Source organism: Pinus tabuliformis, chromosome 8 (assembly GCF_031772625.1).
Source record: "Pinus tabuliformis cultivar Carrire ecotype Pingquan chromosome 8, CPIR1, whole genome shotgun sequence".
NCBI classification, from domain to species: domain Eukaryota; kingdom Viridiplantae; phylum Streptophyta; class Pinopsida; order Pinales; family Pinaceae; genus Pinus; species Pinus tabuliformis.
Window position 1 is genome coordinate 2,080,435,101 of NC_142294.1, and position 17,956 is coordinate 2,080,453,056.

General features: G+C 35.8%; 2 protein-coding genes across 3 annotated transcripts in view; both read right to left on the reverse strand.

The window, feature by feature from the left end:
- Positions 1–10,552: 10,552 nt before the first annotated feature.
- The window catches only part of LOC149244833 (disease resistance protein RPV1-like), a 94,426-nt gene continuing 87,022 nt past the window's right edge, over positions 10,553–17,956 (reverse strand). For both annotated transcript variants that reach the window (XM_089368087.1, XM_089368086.1), the window contains one exon: positions 10,553–11,249. In XM_089368087.1, coding sequence (XP_089224213.1) covers positions 10,827–11,249 — 423 coding nt within the window. In that variant the 3' untranslated portion in view covers positions 10,553–10,826. The remainder of the gene's footprint in view (positions 11,250–17,956) is intronic.
- LOC149244834 (uncharacterized) lies at positions 11,445–12,406 on the reverse strand. Its single transcript, XM_089368085.1, has 2 exons — positions 11,719–12,406; positions 11,445–11,614 (listed from the first exon to the last, which is right to left on the reverse strand). Exons 1-2 carry the CDS (start codon positions 12,250–12,252, stop codon positions 11,558–11,560), a joined length of 591 nt encoding a protein of 196 aa, XP_089224211.1. The 5' UTR covers positions 12,253–12,406; the 3' UTR covers positions 11,445–11,557.

Here is a 17,956-nt window from a genome sequence, read left to right on the forward strand (position 1 = left end):
CATATTTATGCCTTAGGTTTGATCCCGTCAAGTTGTGAATTTAGCCACTCTCTTTTATGCATGTCATCGCTTGGCGGTAGATCTCACTTCATCATGGATACCCTAGTATAACACCTCTTTGATATCCTAGTGTCCATGCAGTTATTTGTATTCTTTTTTGGAATTCCTCCTTCTGAACCACCATGACCAAGATTACCATTATGATTACCATTTTCTATCAACCTCTTTCTACATGATGAGCCTTGGTTTCTTCCATTCCCTCATCATAATCTGCTTGGCTTATCGTTCACTTTCACTTGGTGTTTTTCCCTTTCTTGGAGGAATCACTCTGATGAGTGGTCCTACTAGCTAACCTCTTGTTCTCTTTATGTCATGAACAGTTCCGTCATAACCGGAACTAGTTCCTACCCCTTATACTACTTGTTCCTCCAGAAGGATATTTATTTAAGCTCTTTTCAAACTCCTTAATTTAGAAAATATTTTTGATTGAACTTATCTCCTTCATGTTCATTAAAATAATTGAAGGTTTTTCTATTCAATATAAGTTTAACCATTTTTTGGACTAAGTAGACTAGTTACAAAAAAGGAGTACTATAGTCTGCTATGGCTAGTAGGTTCTCCATTATATACTTTAATCTCTTAGGGGACTAAACTTACGAAAAATGAAATTTAAAAAAGAGAAAGGGAAGGGAACATTCACCTCCATTAGTCATCAAAATGGCAGAATTAGACGCATCGCCCTCTAACATGGCACCTATCTACATCCTTATCTCACAGTTGGGTTTTAGCTTGCCTAAGAGTTGTACCGACCATATGAGTCTATTTACTCCTTCAGTTGGTTACTCTTCCAATCATATGGAACATGCTTCAATGCCACCAGGGTTGTTTCATGATATCACGTCGTGCTCATTATTCATGTTTCCAAGTCACTTTTGTGTCATGCCACTACGTGTTCTAGGGAAGTTTCAAGTTGTCCTGGCAATCTACAGTAGTTTGTTGACCTTTCTGAGTCAGGCATCCCTATGTTAGTTGTACTTCATTGTTTCATGACTTCATCCATACATAACATCATCATGGTCTATTGCATTTCGATTGATGGGGGAATCATCAAGGCCCTCCTTCGATGGATCTTCTCCTGTTGACTTCAATTAATTATCCAGGAGATTGATCTAGGAACCAGTAATACCTTGGAGCTTGTAGACCTCAGTGGTAGGATTCCTCGTGATTGACAATGGTTTTAAATTATCAACTCAAGATCGGTCAATTTCACTATTGTTCGACATCAGTTCATCTATTCACACTTAATGGATTGTACTAGGTACCTTAGGGTCCAGTTTCTTCATTGGTGGATTCCCTCATGTTTGTTACTAGTTTACCTCATTGGTTGGTAATTAGGTGGTTTCTCCTATGCTCGACCTGAGCACATCTTTTCACTTGTCATATATTCATACCATTAGGTTTATGTCAAAGAGCCTGGGTTAGGAACATTTCACTCTTATATGGCACCCTTCCCAAGTTGTGTTGGCGTTATGTATCATTTATGTATTTTAACAGCTTCTCTAGGGCACCTCTCTATCATTCTTATGTCCATAGTCCTATTGATGTATACTGTGACATAGATCCACATTGTATTTGTTCGTAGCTATGCTCTATCTGATGATTCACATCCATCCACTCTGTATTTCTTCATGGCCAAGTTCTAGTATTTCATGTGATGGATCTGTAGTGTATATTTTGGCAGCCATGTTTAGTATCTCTTTGTGATTGAGCATGGGTATGCCCACTATTATTAATTAGAGAAAACCCTGGCTAAGGATAGAACTCTAAAGTGACCAAAAAATCGCTTTGAGGTTAAAAGTTAGCCCTTCAACCTAGAGAGGAATCTCTCCTTAAAACTCAACTACCTAAGGTCAGAGTGGTGTAAGGTTTGAAATAAATCCTATGGCCATATTTATTTAAGAAAAACTGACGTTGTTTGGACGATAGGAAAATTTCACCATTGGGCATGGCGTCTGACCCAATCAACTTTATATACTCATAGTTTCAGTGAGAAAACATCATAAAAGAGAAATAGTGGCAATTCCTTTGACAATTTTTAGGAAGTCGGAGGATTGTAAAGGAAATCACTGTGATATTTATGTGAAAAAACAAGTATTTAAATATCTGAACATAAAGAAAATGGAGCAAAAAAATATGAATTCCAATTTCAAACCACTTAGCATTCATACATTGAAGAAAATATTAAAAACCAAGAGATAGACAGGGAATTGTGACAAGGATTTCTTCAAACTCCTCACATAGACTACTTTATTATAATTTGATCACACAGTACATAAAAAGGATACCTTTCAAATTTTCCAACCCTTTTTCCTTCTTCAGAAACTGTTTATATAGAGAATACAATAGATAAAAAAGGTTTATAGCTTATATTTAATTACAATAATATAAAAATAACAATGTATATCATTAAGTACATGCATGTAAAATGCCTTTTAAAACCTATATGTACCTAATAAAAATGACTTCTTGTAAATTGGGCTAAAAACAGGGACTCGAAAGTGCATCGTTTTTATGCCTCCTTTGTTGGGAATCATGCCTTTTCATTCCTTCGAAAATGGATTTATGTTGCATATATTATGTTCTCGGGGTCCTTTCCTAAAATCATTGATAATCCCACTTTCATCCTTTAGCAGCCAAAAACTGATAATTCTGTTGATGGACCGACTGTCAGCATTTTCATCCAAATTATTTGCCAAAATTCCTGTGCTAAAACGCTAACAAGTGATTTGTTGTTTGAAGACCAAAATTTCATTTTTACAGTGAGGGGTTAAACACTCAAAATATCAAAAAGAACTTTTCAGTTAAGGGTATTAGTTGCCTCTAAAACAAAATCCACATTGGCCATCCTATGTATTTTATTTTCTCTAGTATCCACGGGAGTTCCCTTCTTGGAAACCTTTTTTTTCTTTGGTATTTTCGAACTGGTATCTCTATCCTTGTTTATAACCATTTCTCTTAGTGGGATATCATCCACATCTATGACTTCCTTAGCAAGCTCTGGGTTCTGTTTTAACTTGATATTTAGTCTTAGCTTGTTCCAAGACCTAGTGTGATGCCCTTTTCCCCCTTTAAACATTTTAAACAAGGTTTTCTCAACTGAGGCTCTTTCATTTTTGGGCACAGTCATCTTTCCCTTAGTTTTCTTTGGCAACTGGATACCTATAAGTAGGCTTTTAGTAGGAGGGGTTTGTTGTCATTTCTTGAGCCTATCACTCTTTTTATTATAAAATTTATGTAATTGAGGAACTGGAGGAGAGGTCTACTCTACCCTTTTCTGACTTCTTCTTTGTACAACAAAAGTTCTTTGAGATGAGATTCTTGTTTTAGGGTGTTTGGTTTGTTTGGTTTCCTTCTTACTACACATTTTGCTACCTTTTTTAGATTTAGCATGTTGAGATTGAAACCCTCCCCAAAATATAAAAGGCTCCAAAGTTCTCCTCGCTTTCCTTAGTTGGCTTTCAAATAATAACTTTATTAGAGATTTAGGATAAATAAAATGTGAGGATGGGTCTGATTTGGCTCGAAACCAAGTGGCCATATGCTTTAAACTTTCTAACAAAAATAAGAGGCGTTGATTCTTATCTAACTTTCTAAATGAGCTAGAAATCAGAAATGGTAGAGGTTGACACAGTTGTAGCGCCCTTCGTAGGTAAAACAGGACTAAGTAATTCACAGTAAATAATTCCATTCATCTTTTAACCATGACCTTTGCACCCCTGCTCTCTAGTTCTTTTCTTTGAATTCATCCTTTAAAAAGAAAGGCACATCAACTCCAGACAATATGTGGCTTCTGAAATATTTCTCTCCATCTGTAGGCAGATCTGTAACCTCATAAATTAATTCCTCTTTCATCTGGAAAGAAATTCCTCCAACCTCTACTAGTTGTCCATCAAAGCCCTAGGAAAATGCTCGGGCCACTTCATCGTGAAAATAGATCCACCGCTTGAAGAATTCTTCCCATCCAACCTATCGAAATCGTTTCTAGATCTTCGTGTATACCTCAAGAAGATCAAAACCTTTCGGCTCCCTCCTGTTCATCTTTCCACTTTTTCTTGTTTCTCATTCATAGCCTAACGAACACACAAAAGTAGGGGATCAAGATTTGATTCTTGATCTCCAACAGGAACTCAAAAAAAAGAGTGTTTTTAGCATAGAGGATAACATAATCATAATTGATATAGGTGACTTTCTATATGCAGTAATTTATTTAAAAACGTGTCTTGGTCTGTACTATGATAACTAACTGAAAGTAGATTAGAAAGGATTTAACCCTTCGATGATGAAATTTAAGCCCACAAACCTCTTCGTCGGTGGAAACGATCCCTTCAGCACATGATCTCTCTTCTCCTATCTAATAAAGTGTGTTATCTCAATATAAAACATAGATTTGAATTTCGTCATTTTGGCGTTGATACCTTGGCTATCTGAAAAATCAATTTTGTCTGCAATTTCAAATACTTGATAATGCTACCACTCTCGTTGTCAGCATATTTTAATTTTTTTTTCAAAATTACAATAGCGTTGATAGCCCCATCATCAATGTTTTTCCTTGTCTATTACAATTTTTCACTGATATTGCAATTGTCAGCATTTAAAAAAATTCAAACTTGACAAATGTGATAACACTAGCCTCGGGATGTTATCAGCACATATGAGACTTCAACATTTGGTAACTTCTGATCCGAGTTATTAGCTTTGCCCCCTCACTTTTCTTTTGACCTCTGAGCTTTATTATAATGCATTTCAGCCATCAATTACTCTTCTGACCTCATGCATTAGGGGGCATCTGTTATCAACCTATTTTTCGACCTCGGGTTCTAAGTCCTCTTGAGTCATTATGTTATTGACCTTTTTCTTTGGTCTTGACCACTCATTTTCCCATTTTTTCTCCCCAATTGCACGCATCCCAACTTGTGAGTGTAATTGGAACCCTCTAATTGCACGAAAGACATTTTATCCGGGTGGTTATGATTGAGATTTCATAGTTTTATCCGTGTGGTTGGGAGACTTGTTTTAGATATTTATGGTTCCTAAGAGATCTGTTCGACTCACATTCTTATCTTATCTATTGGAGTTGGCTTGGATGCATTATTGAGAACCTTATCTAACTTCTCTTCATCCTAAACATATACATTCATACTCTTGGGAGTCTTCCCCTTCCTATTTATACTGGGCCATTATAGAGTTTGAAACTAGTTAGAATTTGTGAGCTAGAATCAGGGAGTCATATACTGCTATTGTGATTCAGTTTTGAGAGCCTCATGTTGCTTTGATTTCTTATTCATTATAGTGGGGAGACTCTTTCGGAATGTGGAGAGGACTACTGAAGTTGAATTTATATTTTTGTATTCTTTTTTATATGGTTAATGAAGATTCATGTTCCCTTCCTTTATATCAGCATTTGCAGTGATTTATGTTCATGTATTTCTTGATGTCTTGCACTGGAAATATTCTACATAAGGTCACTTGTCATTTTTGTTTGTTTGTGATTATGTGTAGGTTTGGGATCATAAGCAAGAAGGAGATTTCTATGGATTGGAGCAAACAGGATTCTGCATTAGACTCAAAACCCTTCACTAACCTACGAGGAGGCAAGGTACTTGCTCAAACCCTTGTAGCATTAATAATTGCAAGGAGGTTTCTTGCATGATAATTTGACTTGGGGATTTTTATTGTCTTGGGTTAGCCGTATAATTTTGTTGTTTAGTGATCCTAATCAATCTTAGGATTGCATAGCAATGGCTCCTTGTGTGTAGAATTTACTGCAAGAATTTCTAAATCTACTTAACAATAGGAACAAGGTTTTGGATTGAAATTGTTTATGGCTAGAAAGTTGTGACCCATTCGTAGAAGTGTACTTGAGCTAATGGGGTGAATCAAAACTAGTTTTGAAGGTTCTATAACCATAAAAAAAAAGATAAGGTTGGACACCAATCTCCATTAAATTGATTAAGGTTGGATATACTTCAAAAATATACAAGGAAAAATACTATTATGGTAATTTCAATTAGATTACAACAATATATTCACCATCTAAGGAGAGTAGCACATACAAACAATCTATTAGAAAGATGCTACGTATCAAATCAAAACTATGATAAACATCCACATAAACAATAAGAGACTTACTAAATATTATCCTAAGCTTGAAGCTTGTACATCTCAATAATAAACCAAAGCAAATGTCATTTGTACAAATAAGAAATTGACCCTCCCCCAATGAGTCACAAATGTGAGGATAGAAACAATCATAAATGCCTCCAAATGTGTAGAAAGTAAACTTCCCAATATGAGTGACTCTATCATCCATCTATAAGCCATAATGCAACATCAAACCATCAAGAAAGGTTAAAGCACTCAAACAATGAGTCTCCAACCCACACATGTGGATAAAATGAGACGTAATACATGTGTGTGTAGTGACTAACTTAATATAATGTATTAATATCTCCATAAACTTAATTATTTCACTCCATCGCATAAATTGACCAAAGTGTGACATAAATAAACCAAGAGTAGACATGAAACCCTTAGGAAACAATCATTACATAGATCAATAAGTAGGTACTTAGATGATGATGTGAAAATGCAAGGGGAAAGGGGACATCATGATTTAACCATCACAAACATGAGCAAGTGTGACTAGGAGTGTATATATTCACATGTTTTCCAAAGATAGGGTGACTACATGAGTTATCATTCATTGGGCCTTATCTTCACTTCTTTTCCTTTTTCTCATATCTAGGACTTAGGGAATGAGGCTTTGATCAGTTTGGTACAACTCATATATATATCATTTACATGAATTCACACTTCAATCTTAGAGTTTAAACTTAGATACATCATTCTAGTGTACCTTCAATGATTTTTGACTTTCACCTTTTGCTTTTCTTTCATCACAAATGAAAAAAGGGGAAATAATTTGTCACAAATTTATGAGTGCTTAATTATCATAAAGGTTCCACATGATGAAAATGAATGAATATGCTATGTAATGACATCGAATAAAATTTGACTAAGATAAATAAGGAGTACAATAAGATCGATGTGTAACACATAGTCAAATCACCAATTATATACCCAACCCATCAAGATGACACACTTCTTTGAGTAAAATTATGAAACATAATGAAACAACTCATCTTACAATTTATAGCCAAAACATCAAGAGTTAGAATAGAGTGGTTAAGTGATCACAATAAAAATAATACACATTGTAGATATAATATACACAGGGATCATACATATCAAGCTAACTGTGGTAGCTAAAGAAACATCTTCCTACACCTAGTGTCTTAGATGACCAAGGAAAGGTGTCATCAAACCAATGATACATTCATGAATTAAATATAGATCCATATCTCAGTTGGAAAATGATTAATGTGAGAATAATTGCAGTGGTTAACAACATGTTCAATGATAGTGAAAATGATGATAATTGTGGGCTATATGTCTAAAGTCCCACACTTGAGGAAAGCTCTAATAAGAATGTTATAGGAATTACAAACATGTTCATGGAAACTACATCAAAATATGATGAAAACAAAGATGACAATTACGATGACAATAAAATTAACATCCATGATGTTATAATTACACAATATACTTGGAGTTGACAAGGAAACTTATCATGAGGACAACAAGCACATGATGAATTGATGATGGAAATGAAGTTGGTGTTAAGGGCTTAAGGATTATGGGTTAACATATGTAGGTTTTATGGGGTTTTAGGAATTAATGGCTTTAGGTAAGGGTTTTAGGAGTTTAGGAGTCAAGGGTTAAGTTTTAGGGGTTAGGGCTTAGGGGGCTTAGGGTGTAATGGGTTGAGGGATAGGAGGTTGAGATCTAGGGGGTTTAAGGGATGCAACAAAAGTGGATGCAAAAATAGATGCAATATTCAATACAAACTTGGATGCAAGATAGGATATGTACGTGGATCCAACAGTAGAAGAAAACATGGTTGTAGTAGTAGGCCAAAAACTTGGAGAAAATTATGGTGAAACAAAAATGGATGCAAGAACGAACGCAGAAAAAGACACAAACTTGGATGAAAAATAAGATATAAAAAGGGATGTAAACATGGACAGAAGCATGGGTGTAACAGTGGACACAAAATTTGATGTAATGAAAGTAGATGCAAAAGTAGATGTTAAATGAGATGAAATACTTAATACAAAACCTAACGTAAAAGTGGATGGAAAGGGGGATGCAAAAACATACACAATATTTGTTGCAAACTTGGACATAGAAGCAGATGAAAATGTGGATGAAAAAGCGGAAGCAAATGTGGGTGTAACAGTAGGCACAAAACATGGCAAAAATTGTGGTGCAACAAAACTGGATGAAATGTACACAAAAAGAGGATGCAAAAAGGGATGCAAAAGTGGACGCAAACATGGGTGCGATAGTGGACACAAAATTGGATGCAATAGAAGCAGATGCTAAAGTAGATACAAAATGAGATGCAAATCCCGATGCATAAAAATGAGATGCAATATTTGATGCAAACATGGATGCAAAAGTGGAAGAAAATGTGGGTACAATAGTAGGTGCAAAACATGGTGCAAATTGTGGCATAACAAAAGTGGATGTAAAATTGAATGCAATGATAGATGCAAAAAAATAAACAAACTTTGATGCAAAAGAAGATGCAAAAAGGGATGCAAAAGTGGATGAAAACATGGGCGCAACATTGGATGCAAAAGTCGATGTAACATAAGTAAATGCAAAAGGAGACGCAAAAACCGATGCAAAACCTGACGCAAAAGTGGATACAAAAAAGGATGCAAAAATATATGCAAAAGTTGATACAAACTTAGACCGAAATGAGGATGAAATTGTGGATGAAATTAGAAGCAAAAGTGGCGCAAAGGTAGGCACCAAGCCAGGTGCAAATTGCGGCACAATAAAAGTGGATGCAATATTGGACACAATAATGGATGCAAAAGAATTATGCAAAACAAGATGCAAAAGTGGTTGCAACAAAAGTAGATGCAAAACTAGACACAAAACTTGGTAGAAAGGGGGATGCAAAAATGGATGCAAAAGAGGTTGTAAAAGAGGATGCAAAATCTAATGCAAGTTTAGGTGCAAAAAGTGGATGCAATAGAAAATGCAAAAGTGGGTGAAACAAAATTAGGTGCCAAATTGGATGCAAAACCTAGTGCAAAGAATGATGCAAAACTTGATGCAAAACCTGGTGGTAAACTTGGTGCAAAACATGACGTAAATTTTCTATCAAGTTTTGCACCATATATGATAAATGGACACAAATAGCACAAAAATGGGCTCTAGATGCTAAAAAGGAAGCAAAAAGGGATGTTAATAATAGGGATTTGTTGTAGTGATTAGTTGACAAATGTCTTCTGGTGGGGGACATCTACCGTTCAACCTAGCATAATGGACTAACATAGGTCTATGTTAACTTAAACATATAGGTGCTAAAAGAGATCATATCCCTAAGAGTGCAAACCTTTCTTCAAATTTTGTACTCTAAAATTGTTTGCACCTTAAAAAATTTGATCCTTCTCTATGTTTGATAAATCTGAAGTTAACATGGATCTATACTAGTATTTAATATTGTAACTTTCTTATTTACATTTTTATTTTGCAGAAAGGCTCATTCTATAGCTATGATGTGTATGATGTGTATGATGTGTATGATGTGTAAGGTTGTGAGTTCCTCGTCAAAGTTGAAATGTTGGGCAAAAAAAAAAAAATCTAAAAAAATAGTTAATAAATAACTATACAAATATTTTTAAATAATGTCAGTGCACATGAAGAAGTTGGATCCCTATCGGCTCATGTTAAATTTGTATTTAAGATGGATCTATGCTCGTATTATATTAAAATTTGAAAAAATATTTATATACCTTATAATATAATAGAATGTTAAAATACAAATGCTATGAGAAAAAGTGATGTGGTAGGATTTCATGAGGTATCTTCAAAATGTAATTTTCTAAATCTAGGAAGTCTAGAATTTCTAGATTATGTAAAAATTCTAGAAAAACATGTAATAGAAACTAATTGTATTTAGAAAGTATGTTCCTAAGATGAATTGTAGATTTTATAGATTTTAGAAAATACTAGAATATGTAAAACATTTTGTTTGGGAAAAAATTATGATAAGTTCCTAAAATCAAGGGGTTTTCTCTCAAGTTCCTCTAAAAATGAATGAGAAGAATTATCTTTTAAGAAATCCTAAATTTTTCCTTCTCTTAATATTAATAGGAATCTAATGTGTTTGCTGAACCAACCAAGAAAAGAGAAATGCCTTAATCTCCTCGATAAATAAAATGGTAAATAATTTTAAATTTTAAATTTGAATGGTGATTTCTTGTAATTTTATGTCTAAATATTGATTTGGAGGGGCATTATATTTTTGTTCTTCGTATTAAAATTATTTGTTTCAGCCTTTTTAATTGTACTTAAATCATTTAATTTCGATTTCTATATAGCTTTCCGGTCAGTCTCCCATCAAAAAGGAAAATGATAATAAAATAATTGTTCTCTTAATTAATTATAACTTTTTATAATAATATTTTAATAAATTTTATAATAAAAATACCATGCCGAAAACATAAACTTAGTAGCTACTTTGTTGGCCTTAGCAAAATTCCTTCCTTAGCAATATACCTTGAGGACAATAAGCGAAGCCACAACTGTTCACAATTGTTGCACGAAATTTGCATACCAGAAATATTTCACTCCTCACCTTACTCACAAAATAACCAATCCAAACCATATTCCGCGGAATCCAAACCCTATTCCACTTTCGCGGAAAGACTTATGATTTGATTCAACACATCTAAAACCTGGTTTTCACTCGAAAACGTGAGTATCCATCCCCTGTCACCGCCCTCCACATTGAGTCCAGCCCTTTTGTAAATATTCACATTGTCGAAATTATCTTCATCTGTAAATAATGTGGAGTGTTGTGTCCACAGATACATATGTACCCATGCTCTCTCACTGTATTCACGGCCGGTTACAAACACCTCGCTTCGGGCACCACCATTGCATGCTTCGAAACTTACAACGAACTTATCGTACTGTGTGATAAAGCACATCAATATTGCACTGTATGAATGTACTTTCCCTAGAACCCGCCGAGATTCATATGTGGCTGTAGAAGGGACCTCCCGCAGTGTCACACCATGAAAACTGTTCAGTAATTTTTCAAACTCCTGCACAAATTTCACCGTAGATAATTTAATTTTAGATTTATGAGTATAAAAATATTTAAAATATAAATATAAATATTTCAAAAATTAAAATTTATGTTATTTTATCATTATTTGATCATCAATATGTTCATTAAATTTAAATATACTTGAAATAATTTTGAGAAATACTATTATGTTTTCTCCAAATTCCTTATATTGATGAATAATTCTCACAATGATTTTCCTAAAAACAAACAACAAACTTGATATATTTTACAATTTAATTTATTACTACTGCCATCCCAGCGGTTCCTTAGATATTTTATAATTTAATTTATTGCCTTTATTGCCATGTTCGTGCTTTCAGAGTGCTCCGGCGATCTCATCTGCACACAAAAACATGTTTCTTCATCACAACGAAAATTAACGAAATCTTTGTCAACATATTTCTTGGCGACAGAGAAAATAGGTATTCGCTACAGGTACTCACGCAAAAGTTGTCCAACTCTTGTGAAAACGTGAAGAAATTTAGGCGTTCCAACTGACTCCATGCTGCTTCGATCGTGAAACGACACTCCTCCGCCGTAATCTCTTCCAATGACCCGCATTCTGCAACATTCTGGATTCTGACATAACCACACCTCTTTATGTTGAGAAATTTGGGACGTCCAAGTTTTGGAAGATTCATATGCTGCAAATTCTGGCAACCCTCCATATTCAGTTTTACAATGGTTGATTGGGAGACTTCAACCTCCCTCAGACGACGGTTATGTGAAACATCAACAATTTCCAGCCCAGGACAAGCACCGGCAGGAATGCTCAAGTCGGATATGCGTGTGTGGATCAAAGTCAAATCTGTTAAAGCATCCATGGCATTATTATCCAAGGTAAAATTTTCTATTGGACTAGAGATTATAGTCAAAACTTTCAGATGTTTCAGCAGTGAGATTCCTGCTGGTAATATGCGCACTTTGGAGCCATATATTTCTAACTTTTCCAAACATGTGAGCTGTTCAATAGGCATGCTGATATGCTGCAATTCGGAGCATCCGACCAGAAACAACTCTTTTAACTTCACTAGAAAGGCCACGGAACATGGTAACTCTCTGAAGCTCTCACTCCCTATTTTTAGTTGTTCTAATTTTCACGGTAGTTCTAATTTCGAAGGAAATTCTAGTAAACTAGTATCTAGTAAATTCAAGTATCTTAAATGCCTCTGAGAGCCAATTCCCTATGGAAAGTGTAGAAATTGTGTACAACCTTTGAAGTCGATATGCTCCAATGTGGAAATTTCTCCCAAAATATCCTCTGGGATGTCTAGGTGAGTGCAGTCTCGCAATGTCAAATGTTGAAGTTGCAATAATTGAGAGAAGGAATTGGGCAATGTGGTTAGTTCAGTAGAGCCAGATAGATCTAAATGTCTTATCATTTTAAGCTCCGAGAAGTCAAATAGGATTGATTGTGAAATTATGATATGATTCAACACTATCTCATTCAAGTTTTGCATCAAAATGCCTATCGATTGAAGAAAACGGGTAAAACTATTTCCATCAAATGATTTCGTGGAATGTTGTTGGAATCTACTTGAAGATGCATGCTTTGTGCAATCCATGTGGAGCACACGCAAGTCCAAAGGTACCTGCAATGACTATAATTAATTAATTAATTAATTTTCAGGAAGTGAGTGCATGAATCTAACTACCAAGGATGCAAATAACTGACTACATGATTAACGAGAGCGCGGGACAAATACTTACCTCATCAATAGAACTGAAGAACTTTTCGAGGTGGTCTTCAAGACCTTCAAGTTCCAAAACTCTTAAATTTTTCACTGAAATGGTACGAGGAAGGGAAATGCAGGGAGAATTACGCCAACGAAGCCATACCAAATCACCGGAGATGGAAGCAAGAAACTTCAAGACGCGCTTTATGGGATGTTCAACAACCAGAAGACGTACACCCGTAATGTTTATGTCCATTGGGAGTTGAGATGGACTCTGACCTTTACGGATGCAGATGCCTCGTATCGGACGGGAAAGTGATCCGCTCTAAGAAGCACATTCAAGAACGAAATAAGTATGCTCTACTCAACACCAACTTAATGAATACTTTTTCTGAATAGATAAATTCTTTGTTGAAGTTCTACCAAACCATTTTCTTTTTTTTGTCCAAAAGTAAAAAAATAGAGCTTCTTCATTATATAAAATAGAAGTTCTACCAAACAGCTATTCACTTTTTACGTTTTTTTTACCTATCGAAGATTTTATCCAAAACTTTCAAACTTTCACACCCTAATGGCTCATAGCAGTAACAAATCAGTGGTCTAACTAATTCGGAAGAACATCACAGTCACAAACTATCAAACAGAATCTGAAGAACAACGTACAATTGAGAGAGGCAATCAGATCGTAGGGCTCTAAGTTTTAACAGGCTGCATGATGGAAAATAAATAGGTGTTAGTAGTTCCTACACATTAGCCCCTCGAGGGCTCTTCTTTTGAATTCTTAAAAACCAGCCATCCCGTTACCATTTTCCAACCGATATTTTATATAAAACTAGCAATGCAAATGCCAAGACATTTTTTTACCCTTTTCTTAAAAAGTCTTACCTATTTTATATTAATATTTAATATCAATACAATAAAAAGATATTTTTTTTTCCTAAATATTTTAAAACAAAGTAGTTTGGGACAAAAATATTTTAAGACAAGATAGTTGAAGGCAAAAATATTTTAAGACAAAATTTTATATTTAAGACAAAAACATTGTAATACAAAATTATTTTAAACGAGAACTTTATATCTAAGATAAAAATAGGTTTCAGACAAACATTTTAAGACAACTATATATTCAAGACAATGGCTAACAACTACAAAATTGACTCTCATAGTGCACCCTAAGTCCCCCAGGCTACTCGCTTGTACAAAGGATTTTATTTCACTTACCATTCACATTATCTTATATAAAGACAACGATTTGTTGGGCTCTTTGTTTTGTGGGTATAGCCGACTCTAAAAAACGCGACAACTTTTCTTGGCAAGATTTCCTAGACATCAATTCCACTTGTGTCCCTTTGATCTCTGTTGATGCGATTAGAGATAACTTGTCTGTCGTTGCATTCGGCCAGTGAGTCACTTTGGTGGTTACTATTGCAGAGCAATTGATAAACTAACTAAACAGTGGGCTCCTTGTCTTGGTTATGTGATTAAGCCTTGAGTTTGAATTTCCTTTAATATGCATCACCTAAGACTTTGGATCTAGCTTAGGGTAATCAGTTGCAAGAAAGATTGCAATGTGGCTCGCTTACAATTGGGTGGAGAATTGAAGTCCTTCTTTCATTTTTTAGTCATCATTAAACACAGAGATAAGTGTACATTTCTTATGTATATTGCTTTATAGAGTGTGATGAATCTTGTTACATTGTGAAAGGCGCAAAATCTTGCATGTTTGTAAATGTAAATGAATGTCTGAGTTTTGATGCTCGATGTATCTTCATGATTAGAAAGGTGTCATGTATGCACGTGAATTTTAAAGTGTGCCTAGAATATGCTATTCATTATTATGTGCATGGTGAATATGAAATTATGTGTTCATATTCAGTCAGTTGATTTCCAAATTTATGGGTGTACTTAGTTTAATCAATCCCTAAGCTAGTTATTTTATCAAAACTGAGAATTTAGGTACCAGGAATTGGGCCATGAGTCTCCTTGAAACTACAGGACGATGGGTGCACAACAATTGTAGTTTTGCTTTATGAACCTAGCCCAAGTTTCTTTTTAGTCCATATATGCTATGTTTTTGAGGTCAAGAGGAAGTGGGAGAACATGACTTTGTTGACATGCTAGCAGGTCCAATACCTAGTGGGTGTTGGGAACCATGTGATGTGTATAGACACCAACCATAATCCATGGACCCTAATGATCAAATCTGAGGTAAGGGAAGGGTCTATACACTTGACCAAATGTCGTTTTATTTTGGGTGAGAAGCGTGGAGGCTAAGAGTGTTGTCCAAGCAGAACTAGGAGTGTTGGGAACATTTTCAGCCACCCATCCTTGAGATATTTGTACCCTACAACATCCTAAGAGTGTAGAAACTAATATAAATTTTCTACTATTGATGTATTCGAACTAAAAACAAGTGATTATAAATTTCCTCTATTATTCCGCGAAATGGAAATCACAATTTAAAAACACATGCAATGACATGAAACCATCAAAACAACACAAGAACACAATTATTATAGGGAAACTCAACAGGGAAAAACCCTTTCACTACTTTTCTTTCATCACATGAGAATGAGAAACTATTACAATGTCTTGCTTCAATTCTAAAGCACACTTTGCACTGTAAACTTGTTCTCGTACTAATTATCCTGATCTGGAAAACACTTAGTCAATTCAAGGCCGCATCTTTGTTATAGACATTTTTGTGCCTTACAGCATGAAGCATGAAATGTCCATAATTACAGGGATCCAAAGTCCCTAAACATGTTGTTCTTACCCCTAGAGGAACAAGGTCAGCAAACCACAGCACTTCAGATCAGTTCTCCACCTGAAAACACTCAAAAACAAGCAATTTCAAGATCATGTCAGTTGCCCCATTGAGCATTTGCGCTGAATGTCAACTGCTCCACTCTGTACCTGCGTTGAATGTCAACAGTAATGAAGGCTACCTGCGCTGGGCGAGATTGGCCAAGTGGCACAGTCATTCTGCAAGGTGTCAGATGCCCAGGAAGCTTCTAAAATGACACTTGGATCAGCAAATTCGCCCTATGATGAGTAAGAGGTCCTTAAACTCCAAGTGGAAGCTAGGATCTCCAAGTGGACTCAAGAACTGAAGTATAACTGAAGAGGGAGAGGACACAAGTCAGCTTCATGTCAGTCTCAAGCTGACTCATCCTTTCTCCAAATATCCTATATATAGAGCTCTCTCATGAGGTCTAAGGAGGCTGGAATTTTGTGTAAAGCAAGGAAGTGCTGTTGGTTTGAGTTTAGAGCTATTGGGTGATTGCTTTGAAGGAGGTGAAGAGGAGATTTCTTGCTGCTGGGAGGTGTTGCTGGATTGGGCCTCTATGGTTGTAACACTCTCAGAACTTTACTTCTTCCATTAATAAAGCATTTGAGGTTCTTCTATATACATGTGTTTCAATGATGTATTGTTGTACTTGTGTATTTGATTTATTCTAATCCTTGAATCAGTTATGAATGTATGCTTCTTGTAGTTTCCCTCTCTTGCCTTTTTGCAGGATCTTTGTGTAGTTGGGCCAGTGAAAGAGCAAGGAGCTGGGAGCAAGCAGCAAGGAGAGAAGACTGGATCAACACTAGCGAAAGACATCGGTTGGTGGATCTCTTTCTCCTCTCTTTACTTTCATAAAGAAGAAATCTTAGATAGCTTTGCTTTCAGTTGTTGCTGAGGTACTATCACCCTTAGAGTGGGATAGGGTCATTCCGTGTCGGATACTTTTCCCTACAACAAATTGGCGACTCCACTGGGGAGCGTATCTTGTTGGTTGTTTGTGTTTCTTGCTATTCATTTCATAAACAAAGGGAGTACCGAATCGAACTGCATTTGGATCTTTCAAATGCAAAGTAGAGGGCAGCTACTCTAGCTCAGTTTCTGGGCATGTTTATGATTTGAAGAGCTGATCCACAAGGACTCTGAAGCTCTTAGTGATAGCTTTTCATCCTCCTAATTATCCCTTAGTGTGTACTTGACTGATAGCTTCTGATTTGGCCAAAAACTGTGAATTTTTTAGCAAACTGTGACCCGGAAACTGTGAAAAACGCAAGTCTCGTTCTTCAGTGCAGGCTGTACAAAGGCAGTCTGCATTTCAGCGCAGGTAGCCCCTTCGGGAACTGCGCTGAATGTCAATCTGACAGTCCAGAGCCTGCGCTGAACCAGTGTGGCAGTGTCCTACTGGGGTTTCCTACTGTGTCTTGCCCTGTTTTCACTCTTGTTTTTGCTGCCTGTTGCTTGTCAATGTACCTATCTGAAACCAACTGTCCTTGCCACTATTCCGCCTCGGTTGTATAAAGAAACTGTGATTGTTCTTTGTGTATTTCTTGTTTCATTTACAGTTTCCCATAACGAAAAGCGAACTAGTCTTGTTGTGGCCTCTTAGATCCAGAACTGTGATAAGTGTCGTAGTGATCTTAAGAGTTAGTTTGATTGTTGTTCATAGCTGATTGAGCTTTTGCTTTCGTCATATGGTTTGAATTTATACATTTCTAGTGTCGAAACAAGTAAATCTTAAGGTGTCTTTTGATTTTGGACAAGCTTGTTTGCTTTCACTTGAAATTAGATTCAAAGTTATACAACAACTTTCTTTTTGTAATACATCAACATTAAGAAAGAGAAAAGAAATACCTGCATTGTGCATGTGCATTATTGACAGCTTGCATGTTGATTTAGGGAAAAGTGCATTAGTGTGTGCTCTACGATCTGTGTGAAAAGATGATGTCTTTCTTTTCCCTCGGTAGTTAAGATTTTCAAAGTTGAAAGATTGAAAAGCTTGCTTATCATCTTAGATTGCATCTAGGAAGTTGTTTATACATCTCGTGGTGATCCTTAAAGGCAAACTGCTAAGCAAGATCAACTTAAAATGAATTGAATTTACATAACAACGCATTGAAACATAACGCAAACACATAGAGGTCTAAGCTAGAGACGTGTTCCGGCGTCGTTAAACGTGATATCTTAGCGTTGAGTGGTTGGGTGATTCCTCCACGG

Bases quoted from the DNA above. Each gene is read 5' to 3' on its own strand.
- LOC149244834 (XM_089368085.1), bottom strand. From the start codon at position 12,252: ATGCCTATTGAACAGCTCACATGTTTGGAAAAGTTAGAAATATATGGC. The intron at 11,615-11,718 runs GTGAGTACCTGT...TTTTGTGTGCAG, and splicing joins AAGAGTTGGACAACTTTTGC to ATGAGATCGCCGGAGCACTC.